This window comes from Ailuropoda melanoleuca, chromosome 20 (assembly GCF_002007445.2).
Source record: "Ailuropoda melanoleuca isolate Jingjing chromosome 20, ASM200744v2, whole genome shotgun sequence".
Lineage (NCBI taxonomy): Eukaryota > Metazoa > Chordata > Mammalia > Carnivora > Ursidae > Ailuropoda > Ailuropoda melanoleuca.
In genome coordinates, this window is record NC_048237.1 from 25961194 (window position 1) to 25974418 (window position 13225).

The 13225-nt window shown below is 45.1% G+C and overlaps 1 protein-coding gene across 10 annotated transcripts in view; it reads right to left on the minus strand.

Annotated features, from left to right (window-relative positions):
• The window catches only part of NIN (ninein), a 106859-nt gene that overhangs the window by 74880 nt on the left and 18754 nt on the right, over positions 1-13225 (minus strand). For all 10 annotated transcript variants that reach the window (XM_034648571.1, XM_034648572.1, XM_034648573.1 and 7 more), the window contains one exon: positions 8395-8598. In XM_034648571.1, coding sequence (XP_034504462.1) covers positions 8395-8577 — 183 coding nt within the window. In that variant the 5' untranslated portion in view covers positions 8578-8598. Of the gene's footprint in view, positions 1-8394; positions 8599-13225 lie in introns of those variants that run through there.

The window sequence follows — 13225 nt, forward strand, 5'->3', positions numbered from 1 at the left end:
CGACCAAGGTACCTACAATCTGGACGCCAATTCCATCCAAATCCCAAGACTCTGTTGTACCACATCCTGGGGACATTTAGCCCTCCTACAAACACGCCGCCCTCTGAGACCATAAACCTCATTTATACGGAGACTGTGTATCAGACAACACGGCAGCAGACAACTGGAAAACAAGCAGTGTCCAAAGCCGAGGAAGGCGCGAAAAAGCCCCCACACTCTTTCCACAGAAAGTGCCACACAAGCAGCTCGGGAGGAATTTATTTTCACTTTACCTGATTTATTATAAGCTCTGATGTCCTGCTTCCGAACCCACTACAGATTAGGAGCAGCAAATAAGAGACAGGAGCACTTGGCGGTAAGCACTCCAAGAAGTAACGACTGACATCTTGGGATTGAGTAAGGACATGAACTATCTCCCCTCAAGCAAAAATAAAGTATAAAATTACACCAACCGCTTAAAAAGACATGACCTCAGGGCGCCTGGGTGGTTCAGTGGGTTAAGTGTCTGCCTTCAGCTCAGGTCATGATCCCAGCGTCCTGGGATCGAGCCCGGCATCAGGCTCCCTGCTCAGCGGGGAGTCCGCCTCTCCCTCTGCCTGCCCCTCCCCCTGCTTGTGCTCTTTCTCTATCAAATGAATAAATAAAATCCTTAAAAAAAAAAAAAAAAAGACATGGTCTCAAAAAACTAATAGGCTGCGTTGTTTAGTGTTGAGGCAAGGATCTATGTGCCACTAAATAAATCGTGAGAATATTGCTCTTATAATATAGACTGATAGACCAAGAAGATTTTAAATGATCAAGAACGACCTTATGATGTTTAATATCCTCTTTGGTAGGGTAAAACTTGAATAAAATGTTTGTAATCCCTAATGGTAACTCTTTTTTTAAGACTGTCACTAAATGGGGTATGAGATCCAGTTATTAGGAAACTGGATGAATGTGGGTCCTGGATAACACTAGATGAATCGGGTGTATTACCGCAGGTTCATTCTTTCCCGGGCCTTTGGTCATTTGGATCTCGTAATCCATGGGAGTCGGTCACAGCAGGCATCTCCCCCATAGGACTGAGGAGACAGAGCATGAAGAAGGCATGTACCTTGCTGCGGGCCTCACATCTTGACATCTTGGGGTTACCTGCAGAACCCAGGACTTCTGACTGGACTCATCAAAGCCCGGCAGCCCAGCCTGCCCCAGACATGCTTCCCTCCTGGTCTGACCTCTCAGGGAAATCCCTGTGCTGCTCCGTGTCAAATCCTCACCGTGACACAAAGCCCAGGTAAAGCAATACCCTGGGACTCCAGGGGGTAAAAGATCCAGAAGAGAATCTTGATTGTGGGAGGGCAGAAGGGGGAGAAGAAAGGAAAGGGTCAGCACCTGTAAGGTCGAATCTGGTCAGTGCTTTGAGAGACACAAAAACAAGCAGGTGGGACAGTCTGGGGGACATTCAGCGTCCCTAGGTTAATCACGGGCAGAGCTGCACAGTTTCCAAAATGGACCTATTACATCAGCCACATTTTTTATTAACTCAGAGGTTCTTCATAATCCCACAGTGTCTATCTGATGGACCTCTTACACACACACACACACACACACACACACACCTAAAAATCCAAAAATGAAAACATGGCAAGCTGATCAAAACAACTGGAGCCGTCTTAAGTCTTAAACTGATCTTTATTTTTCCTCCTACAAGGGCATAGAGACCCTGGACCCTCCACTTTAAATAACAGTAAATTCCACATCTTCCAAGAAGATCGTTCTCTAATAGAGGCAGGTGACTGCTATTTTCTGACACTGCTCATGAATACTGATGTGGTGGAAAAGCCCCTCAGGGCACATCCCAGAACCAAACCGTTAATAAATGCCGTCTGTTGTGAGGAAATGTGCACCAGCGGGCTCACTAAGTTCACTAACTGGGATTTGTAAGTACCATTTTTCTCCTCCAAGGGAGCTTTACTATTGCATTATGTTAAAATCTAGAAATCTTCACAAATATACAACGCAATTAAATCTCACGCGGTAACAAGCCTCCAAGCTGTGCTTCCCCCGGTTGGTACCCCCTCATTTGAATAATAATGGCTGCCATTCATTTTACAAGCATTCCTATATCTTGTATGCCTCAAAGGGCAGTTTGCAGCAATGGGAAAATTACCTGATGGACTAAAAACACACATGACATTTAAACTAAATTAACAGGAAGACCAGTCAGGTCTGATTTTTTTGTCATGTGTCACCCCCGACTAATAGATATTGACCTCATCATTTTTCCTCTCCAAATTTCATTCGAATGCTTTTTTAGAAACACAATTTGCCTTTCTGGAAAAAAGAAAGTAAGCACTGCATAAGATGCAAACGTTACTTCAAATCACACACACACACACACACACACACACAGAAAAAAAACAACAAAAAAACCCCCTGTAACAGGAAGTAGAATAAGGAACTTAACGTTGCATAAAGTCGTCTCGTGCAATCATGGAGATCAAACACATGCAGTTTCCACATGTGCACAGGCGGCACTTCAAACAGCCCCAGGATGAGAGGCTCAAGCCAAGTGTTCAACCAAGTGATCTTATTAAACGAGACAAAGGCCCGTGTAACTAACATCACACCAAGGAGGGTCGCATCTCCTAATACACAGGGAAATCGATGAAAGAACACCCCTTACATGAAGTGCTAGCTGCCATGGGAGAGAAACTCGGGACTCTTCAGAAGGTCTCCGTGCAGGAAAATGATGTGTACAGCATTATGCAAAAGAGAAAGGATACAGATAAAGAGACATAGTTTCATAATGAAAGACCCTGTTGTGAAATGTCTTATTCTAAATAACGCATTCGGTTATTGTAGTCATTTAAGGCAGACAATGTGAAGAAAGCAAAGCTCATTTGAAAAGGCGAGTCCAAACCTACAACAAATGTCTGAAGTCCAAGAGTGATCCAAGGGGCCCTGCCTACAGATGGAAACAGATGCAAACCGCGGCCACACAAGAGAATTTTGAGCAAATCCATTCTCCGCGCTTAGCAGCTTTCTCAGGAAATCATTACTGGGAAGCCACTATTTATCAAAGACCTGCTCTGCGTATGTAAGGGAGGCAGGGAAGAGAGAAGCATACAGGCAGACCTCGAACATGGCAGTTAACTATGTGCCCCACAATTTAATTCAACTCTCACCACGATCTTGTAAGGAGGGTATTGTTTCCCATTATAGATGAGGAAACTGAGGCTCAGACTATTATAAGGTAACAAGCCCATAGGGCTAAAATTGGCAAGAATCAGTACTTGAATCGGGCTGACTTCAAAGACTGCTCTGACAGTACACTGTCTTGATGTGCTGGCAGTGCTGATGGGGCTGGCGGTGGGGGAGTGGAGAATGAGATGCTTTCTTGCTATATGTGGAGTCTGAGGAGGCTGTGAAGACATGATTCAAATTCAGGGATGAAGAAATCTGCGTCCCTATTCTGCTGCTGCTTGAAATGAGCTGCCTGACCTTGGACAGGCCAACGCACTTTTCCAAATTCTGGGTTCCAGCATTTCTATCATACAGATGAACACTAAAGTCTAAAATCTGGGATGGACACTAAAGAACTTTCAATCCCCTCCATCCAAACAAGCTACTCATAAGAGCATCTGTGGAATACTGCAGAAATCAAGTCAGCATCCTGGAGCACGCTTTCTCCAGACAAAGAGGCAGTCATTGCTGAAATAAAGCAGGTAGGCGAGAACAGCCTTTCCACACTCGTCGCCGCCTCTCACTGAGAGCTGCTGGTCTTCCCAACAGCCCCCCCCCCCACCCCAGCTTCCCATCAGACTCAGTAGCTCTGAGAGGCTCGACGTTCACAGCATGCAAAACTGAAGTTAATTTTGCAATGAGTTTGACAACAAAGCATTAATACAGAGTAGAAGTCCTGCAGCCTATTAATCAGAACGTCTTCTTGTCTATAATTGGGAACCACAGACCTTAGGAGTTCAAGTCAACCCCAGTGAAGACTGTTGTAAAGGGAGGGAGTGGTGGTTTACAGAGACCAAACGGGAATCCGACAATACCCTCACCATTTCAGGTTAAACTAAGGTGGTTAAATAGTAAGATAAAGCAACTTCCAGACATTTAATAAGAGATGCAATGAGAAATGTTGTCACATTTCCTCCAATGCATTTAAAAAGCCTCAGATCAATAATACGAAGGAGCATGAACACAGGGTCATTATAAATAGACACTCTCTGATGATCAAGCATAATTTTGCACACGGAGAACAAGTCCAGATAATCACGACCGGAAGGTACTTCTGTATTTCTCATTTACTTTTCAAATGGTTAAAATATGTATAAAAGAAAGAAATCTTAAAAAGCTTTTAATGAACTAGAAACAAATAAGCAAATCACTGTATGAAATTAGTCATGATATCTATAAAAGAACCCCCAAGCACTTTAAAATGAAAGGTGGGAAAAGTGAGCTAAATTATATATTTGTAAAGCTATGAGATTTTAACACTAAAAATGTCAAAGTGCCTCCGATGACCAAAGTGCACACACCCATGGGACTCTGGAAGCCAGCTGGGGGTTCTGATACCAGGTGGCTTGTTCTGATTCTAAAGAGTGCCAAGGACATGGAGCACTTCAGCACCCAGATTCCTATCACAGAGCGTACAGCAAGGAAACTCCTTAGATTCGCAGGGGGCTGTTACATCTCAAAGTTGTTATATTCCTTAAGTAAAGGAAAATGCATTTTTAAAACTGATATTACAGCTTCAATAAAACCAAGGTAGACTGTCATATTTATGTCCTGATTTCCAATAAAAGAGAGAAGCATATGACAACATTTAATTTAAAAGACACATTTAAGAAACAAAGCAGATGAACATAGGGGAAGGGAAGGAAAAATAAGATAAAAACAGAGAGAGAGGGCAAACCATAAGAGACTCTTAACTATAGGGAACAAACTGAGGGCTGCAGGAGGGGAAGTGGGTGGGGGATGGGGTAACTGGGTGCCGAACATTAAGGAGGGCACTTGATGTAATGAGCACTGGGTGTTATATGCAACTGATGAATCCCGAACTCCACCCTGAAGCTAATGATACGTTATATAGTAACTAACTTGAATTTAAAAAATAATAAAAATGAAAACTAAAAGACAAAAAAACAGGAAGCACCTATGACCAAAATCAATTGTTTGGATGAAAACCTGGTTCAATAAAAGAGCTAATGCTGTCCTGGTTTCTTATATGTTTGTAGTATTTGCTCTCAGGACTGTTCAGCTGGGGGCGCCTGGGTGGCTCAGTCAGCTGGGAGGGTGCCTTCAGCCAGGGTCGTGATCTCGGGGGTCCTGGGACTGAGCCCCATGTCAGGCTCCCTGCTCAGCAGGGAATCTGCTTCTCCCTCTCCCTCTGCTGTTCCCCTCCCCGGCTCGTGCTCTCCCACTTGTGCTCAATCTCTCAAATAAATAAATAAAATCTTTAAAAAAAAAAAAAAAAGAAAGGGCTGTTCAGCTGCCAGGCACATTACCTGACCAGACTAGAAGTTCTTCAGTGTTTCCCAGAGTTCCTGGCCTTGGGCTCCAGCTCCCACCCACCTGACAGGTGCTTAACTGATAACAAAAATATAGATAGAGCTCTTTTGATAATGTAGCAGGAAACACCCAACAGCGATGGCCTGCTTCCTTCAAATCAGTGATCCACAATCCTCAGGCATTTCAAATACTTAAACAGTGACCACCACGCACAGGGGAATACAACATCAAGTTATAATGCAAGACCAGATAGACGAACTGAAATATAATTTGCGGGTAAATGGCCTAGGAGTAAAATGTATGAAAATGGCAAGTCAATTTCAGTTATTTGCTTAATTACTGTCAAAAGAAATAGTAGGCTTAAAAAAAAAAAAACCAGGAAGTTATTACGGATGGATTTTGAAATAACTAAGCAAAATAGTCATATTCTTATTGAGGAGGGCAATACTTTTTATCTTATTTCTTTTTCAAGGAAAAATGATTAATTCAGCCCAATTCCAATAAAGGTAAACTTGGGAGTTTTATTTAGAAATTATTAAAATTTAAAGATAAATTTAAACCCTAAGCACCCAGGAAGCTATTAGAAACTACTGTACCCAGAAGCCAATTTAGTGGAAAACCTTAGTCTATGACAAACATAAGTTGCACCCATACCACAGACTAGCGGAAAGCCTGGCACGCAGGACCCCCTACAACACGTATTTGTTGAATTACCGAGTAGTTGAATATATTGGGATTTGTCATGCTACTATTTCTTTCTCCTTGTTTATGAAACCAAATGCAAAGCCTTACAAGTTTTCCTATAAATACCATCTAAAGAGAAGAAAAGATGACTGGCATTGAAAGCAACGTATAATTTTACAACTTACAATCCATACTCAATATATCAAGAAGGTGTTAGCACTTAGAATTCTTCCATGATTTCTAAGGCATTTTTTCCTTATAATTTAAAATTACAGACCATATAGAGTATCTTAACAACATATGGCCAAGTTTATGTGATCATCTGAGGAGAATAATTCAGTTTCATAAAAAATGCAAATCGAACAGTAGTGCATTAATTCATGCCAACCCTACTCTCAAGACAGTCACCAGGGACCCCCCACATGAAATCAATATGCACACATCTATTTAACTTTTATCACCGGCTCACTAAGTAAATATCAGGCTAGAGACCACTTAGGTATTCATTATTCACAGGCAAATAGCAAACGTACAAAGCAGGCTGATAGTGTCAAGTCGTTGACAAATCAATCGATAACTGTTCCGTTTTAGTTTGCCGCACGAGGGCAAAGATGGGTAACATCTGGACAGCGAACCGTTAATGGGCTGCCGAGGTGCGATGCGTTAAAGCCGAGGGTTGTGTGTTTACGCCGACTCGGAGACAGCCTCTCGAGGAAGCCTTAGGTTGTATGGTCTTCTCAGGCTTTCATCAACACTGAAACGGACCCACTCTTGGTACTACGCCTTATATACCAAAAGGCTGAGACTCCCCCAGGACCACAGAGGGAAACTCGACTCCTTGGGCTCCCCAAGGTGTTCGAGATTGAGAGAGAATGAAAACACACCTGAGCGCCTGACACGATGAGGAGCAAATGATTTCATCCTCAAATCTCCCATTTCTGTGGCTTCTGAAGCAAGATTTTCAGCACTTTTTAGAGACCACATGTATTCACAGACAGCTAATCCTCCCTCCCAGAGTGACCAGGAAGGGTCCCAGTTTTGTAAAACATCTCACATTTGTTTTTCTGTGTGAGCCCTGTTAGACGTGACATTCATAGTGCCAAGCCCCTGAGAATAGCATCCTTTGTACATTAATTTCAGGATGATGGCTACTCCCATCTGTCTTGTGTCACAGACAGCCAATACATAGGACTGTCTCTGAGGTCACTTACCCCAACTTCTCAACTAAGAGACAGTGAAAACGAAATGAAGCAAAGGAAACTCAGTCACTGGAATAAAGTTGAATTTCACAACTCCTTCCTCAATTTGCACCACATGATAAAAACCATTGTCTACAAAGTGTCATCAGTGACAATAACACAGTTCAAAAAGCATTGCCCATTTTTCCCTCTCGTCCATTCTAACAATCAACAGCAAGACTCAACTCAAAGCCATACAAATGATGCTCTTAATTAGAATTATGAGAACTGAAGGCCATAGGAGGTTGAGATAGATCGAACATCCTTCCCACTAACAGCAGGAGTTAAAAAGGCCCCTTCTCACCCTATACTCATTTCCGTGACTTGATTTGTGGGGACAACATGACTATTTGTTGTCAAATGCAGACGTCACCATCAGCACACACGCATATCCCTGCTGGAAGTAAGTCGTGCTGGGTTTTAAATGAACCTGCACTGTATTTATTTACCCTCCTGTCTTATTTCCTAGGTGAAAGGCTTAATTAATACTTCACCCCAGAAGCAATCTGCAGAAGAAATAGCTTTATTGGGAGTAACTGTCGTAACAGCAATCTGTTCGTCCTGTGAGTGGCAATTTTCTTACTGCGTTTTCCTTCTCTTCAAGGGAAATTTCAGCCCCCTCCCTCTGCCCCAATGATGAATGCAGAGTCCATAAAATGATCCACAATGAAGAAAAGTTGGAAAACATGCTCTTATTGCCTCTTTTCCTCTCTTCATCTAAGAGGCTCTGGGCACACCTATATTCCAGAGCACAAATTCAAGCAGGCCCTCCATGACCCGAGCAAGCCACACTGTTGGGTCCCGCCCATCACATTTTCTCTGTTTATCAGGTTAACAGCTAGCACACACACAGCCAGGATGTGAGAAGCAAGTCGCACCGCAACAAGTGTGCTCGGCCCCCACCCCGCCCCCAGCCCCCGACAGAAGCCGCAGCCACTTCCCTCGGCCCGCCTTCTTCCCCAGACCTTACCCTGCCCAAGAGGTTGTCCTGAAGCAGCGTCTCCTGGAGCACCGGGGCCACCTCCTCCAAGCTCAACATGTGGCAAAGGTCGGTGAGCTCCTCCTGTCCCAGGGACCCGGTGCCCGTGGTGTCGAAACTGTCAAACAGCTCCTTGAGTCGGGCCTCATGCTGGTCCTGCCCCGCCTCATCCATCCCATCGCCCACGGCGCTCACCTGTGTGGGACAGAGACAAGGGGGGTTGCGGCAGCCCCTGGTGCAGGCCGCTCAGGACCTCGGTGGAGGTTGGCAGGAGACAAGACTGCGGGGCTCTCCAGGAGCCAGCCCTGGCCAGCCAGCTCCCATGGGCACTCCCGTCAGGGCCACAAGCCACAGGTCGGGTCGTGTGGGGTATCGTTACCAGAAAGAGGGAGTCTCCTCCCCGGCCTCATCCTGGGGCACGTGGCCAGTCTCAAACTCCAGACTGAAAGCGGTTCTCCATCAGCTCACCTGGCCCGGGACTTACAGAAGGTGAAAGGACACTTCCGACACTCGGTCCTTTCAAACTCACTGGTAGCACCCACAGGCTGTGCGGCCTGAGCTTCCACGCAAGTCTGCGGGCTCCAGAGCACCTGCCCAGATGCTGCACCCTGCCCCTGTGGCCGGGCTACTCGGTTCCCCTTTGCTCAGCCTAGACGCCCCCCATCACATCAGCCCGGAGGCTTGCAGCGAGAGGCGCTGGATGGACGAGCGTCTGACACCAAACCACCTCCCTGTTTACAGGAGACACAATGCCTTTTACACGAGTTCCACAAAAAGCAGCACAATTAACGTGGCTGGTGCAATTACAGGAGGTGTGACGGGAAGACTATTTCCCGAAGCTCGCTTTAGTCCCGGGAGTTCTAGGTAACGCCTAGTTGCCTAGAGAAAGGGGAAAACACTACTCCGAGCTTTCAGACTGTGAGGCTGAGAGGAGCCACAGACCACATGAATCGCACAGTCTCAGGGAGCCTCCCTAATCCAGACCACCTGCTTCATCCATCTTCCAGCCTCTCGACCCCAGGCCTTGTTTCTCCACCTTCCATGGCATCAGTAAAACGTGTGCTCCTGATTAACTCAGAATCACTTCTGCTAAAAATATACATCATGAAATTCTCAGTACCTCATATATTAAGAGTGAAATCTGGGGTGGGGGGGTTGCTTGCCCAATAATTCATCTTTAATGTGGTGGGGCTTCTGATGAAAGCCTGAAACATGGGGTGCCTGGGTGGCTCAGTCATTAAGCGTCTGCCTTTGGCTCAGGGCGTGATCCCGGCATTCTGGGATCAAGACCCACATCAGGCTTCTCCGCTGGGAGCCTGCTTCTTCCTCTCCCACTCCCCCTGCTTGTGTTCCCTCTCTCACTGTGTCTCTCTGTCAAATAAATAAATAAAGTCTTTAAAAAAAAAAAAAAAAAGAAAAGAAAGCAAGCCTGAAACGTGCCCAGCTGAAGCCTCCCTTCACCATGATGCAATGGACACCAGACGCCACACACACCCTGGAGACGGTGACCTCAGCCACCGGAAACAAGGCTCTCAGAACCAGCCCCTTAACTAATAAAAAGCTGCTTTCAAAAACACATTTATCTTGCCAATACATTTTTTACTAAGATAAAAAAGACACAACATGAAATCTATTCCAGCAAAAATTTATTAACACAATTTGAAGTGTGCAGGAGTCTTCACTGTCTGTGCACTGCTGTACAGCACATCTCTGGAAGTTTTTCATCCTGACTGAAACTATACCCACTACAGAGCCACTTCCCACTGCCCCCTCCCCCAGCCTCTGGCAATCATCATTCTCGTTTTAAAAGCGATGCCTTTAACTAACCAGAGCCCTGAGTAAGAGATCTAACTTAGCGGTGATGATCGTAGAGCAGATGGGACACACGGGCAACACACAAGTGCAGGTGTTGAACGTGACCAGAACTGAAAATGAGAGAGGCTCCCGTGACCCATCAGTGCTGCTCTAGGCGGGGCCGCTTTCTCCCCACAGACAACTGTCCAAACACCACCGTTCACACAGAGCCATGACCACCCCAAGAGTTTCAGCAGAACGAGGTGGACTCAAGGTGGATTCAAGCTCGGCCACTCCTGAGTTTTTACTGGGGTCACTCATTAAAGCAAAGTAGCACCATTTAGGTCCAGGCTCCTGGTCTGGGTGTGGGGGGGGAGGGGGAGCGGTGGGTAGGTCGTCCCCTAATTATCAGCTTTTCTATTATTAAGGTGCTGCCGGCTCTGGCTGCCTTCCCAGGGTTGGTCTGTTGGGTTCACTAATCACCATGCAAATGTTTTCAAAATAAGTTGAGAGTGCTATATAAACATGGAAGCATCAGAAAAGAAACACCAAGGTGTTCAGCGAAGCCACAGGAGTTAGGGATTTAGACAAGTCCAACGCCTGGCTCTGGAGACTCACTCAGAGTCGGCCAGTTTGCTGTCCGCCAAGAGCTGAGAAAGCCCAGGCGCTCTGGGACTTCCAGGGCTGCCATAGCTCTGCAGTCCCCCGGCTATAATCTGACCAACTTCATAGAGGGCAAGCTATTCTGCTTTCACTTGACTTGCCTATTAAAAAAAAAAAAAAACAAAACAAAACTCAAAAGTGAAAGAATTCTAACATTTCCTCTTTTTTTAACTATTTTTAAGACGTGGGGATTGGTTCATTTAGACCAATGAAAGACGGGCATAAATGAATGTACTGCGAAGGCCTGATCTTACCCACGCTGTGAATTTGATAAGCTATCAGGCCCTGCTCTTTGGGAGGTCGCTGGATTTTCGCTAAATCCAATCTCTTTCATTTCAGAGCAGCTTTCCTTTTTTATCTCTTTATTTCATCTCCCTCCTTCCCAAGACACTGTGCTTTGGAAAACATTCCTTTGACTGAACTGGGAAAACAGCCCCAACTCTGAGGAACAAATGAGCATACGGAAACATCCAAATGATGTTGCATATGGTGACAAGTTGTCAGTCCTTGTTTGGCACAGAATGCATTTTTACTGGTTGATATTATCCCCCAAATGTTCATGAGCAATTTCATGTGCAAGAATTTTTTCTCCCCACTTGTCAGAAATTTCCTTAAGGATAAGGTCCACAACTCATTTCTTATGTATCCTCACCCAAATGCATAGCACAGTCTGTTCCTCACACCAGAGACTCTAAACACCACACACTGACTTAGTGTAGGGAGATCCCTTGAGCGGAAACCTCCCCTGAATGACAGTGATTTAAGGAGCACATGAAGACTTTGAAATGCCTATTTCTTCCACAAGCACACCTCTCCTTCCCCCACCCAACCCTTTTTTCAAAGGCATTTTCAGTCTTAGATCTAACTAAGCAGAAGAGGCCAGCACCCACTCCCAAACTGTAGCATCCAGAACTGTCTGGAGTTTGACTACGGAGTTAGTCATTAAGCCAATGAATCCATAAACTTCAGCTGCATTTGGGTTTTTTTTGGGGGGGGTGCTGTTACAGGATGTGACTTTGGAGGAGAATCTGTACCGGAACACTTCCCAACTCCCCTTGTTGAGCAAATGGGAGTAACAATACCCATCTGGAAGGGCCGTCCTCGGGGTTAAAGATGGCAAACAAGTGACAGGATAATCCCAGAGAAAGCTGATACAAGAGGGGAATTGAGAAAACCACCAAAAAAATAGGAGCGACTGACCAAGGAAGGGTAAACTGAGGAAAGGTGATTTATAAGTCAACCAGACAGAGATCTGCCTTCGAAGAAGCAGGACAGGGGCTGTGGAATGCCTCACAGACAGCAGAATGCACAGGGCGGGTGTTAAATACACAAACAGCATTATGTTACTAAACGGTTAATGGCAGCAGGTAAGGCTCGGGGCTATCTCCATGTTTAAAGGCAGATTACTGATAAATTTCACATCAAACAAAAGCAGAAAGGCTGAAATATAGTTGGGAATTAAGAAACTTTTTTTTTAACTTCTGAGTACCAAGTACCAGAAACCGCCATGAAAACCTGATGGCCACAAACTCCTCCCAATTGGAGTGGGAGGGAGGGTGGGGTTTCTTCCTCCCTACCTCTCTAATCTGTTTATTGAATAATTAGAGCCTATAAGGCACAAGAGATATACAGAATAAGTACCCTCTTTTTTCCAAAGCAGCTTTGGGATTTAGGGCAAGGAAGAAATAATTTTTTTTTTTATAAAAATAATCGGGAAGAGTCCCGTATCTTCAACAGTGGGCACAGTCCAGAAATTGATCATTGTTAAATTACTCCCTCAAAATACTTAAGTATGTCTAATCTGCGCCATCAACGCTTTCCAGAGTTAAAGCCTAACGGACCCCCACCAGTAACAGAAATCTTACTCGGAGATGAAGAAATTTTGAGTGACAAACCCTCCTTCAAATCACAAAGAACAAATCCAGCTTTATAAAGCCTACCACAGGCCAGGGCCTCTCTTCACCATCTACCATCCCAATCACATTGACAGAAGCCTTCATAATTCCTCTGGAATAGAAGGGCCAGCGTGGGCAATATTTTGGAGTTCTAACTGGGGATAGTTGACTAAGAGGCAGATGCACAGAGCCATTTATCAAAACATTTACCACCCAGTAAGCACCCATAATGAGAACTATTTGGAGCATTTTCCTTCCAAATAACTCAAAACAAGACTGCCAAAATGCGTAGACCCCGACGGGGATGCCCATTACAGAGCTGGGCTACTGCGCGCCACTCGGCAATGCCAGCTGATGAAATCAGTGCCAACCGGGGCCGTAAAGACACAGGGGGAGGTGCAGGCGGAGTAAGAAGTCACCAACATAAGGCCAACATGAAGTGGGTACGTGAACTTCTGAACTTTCCAGCA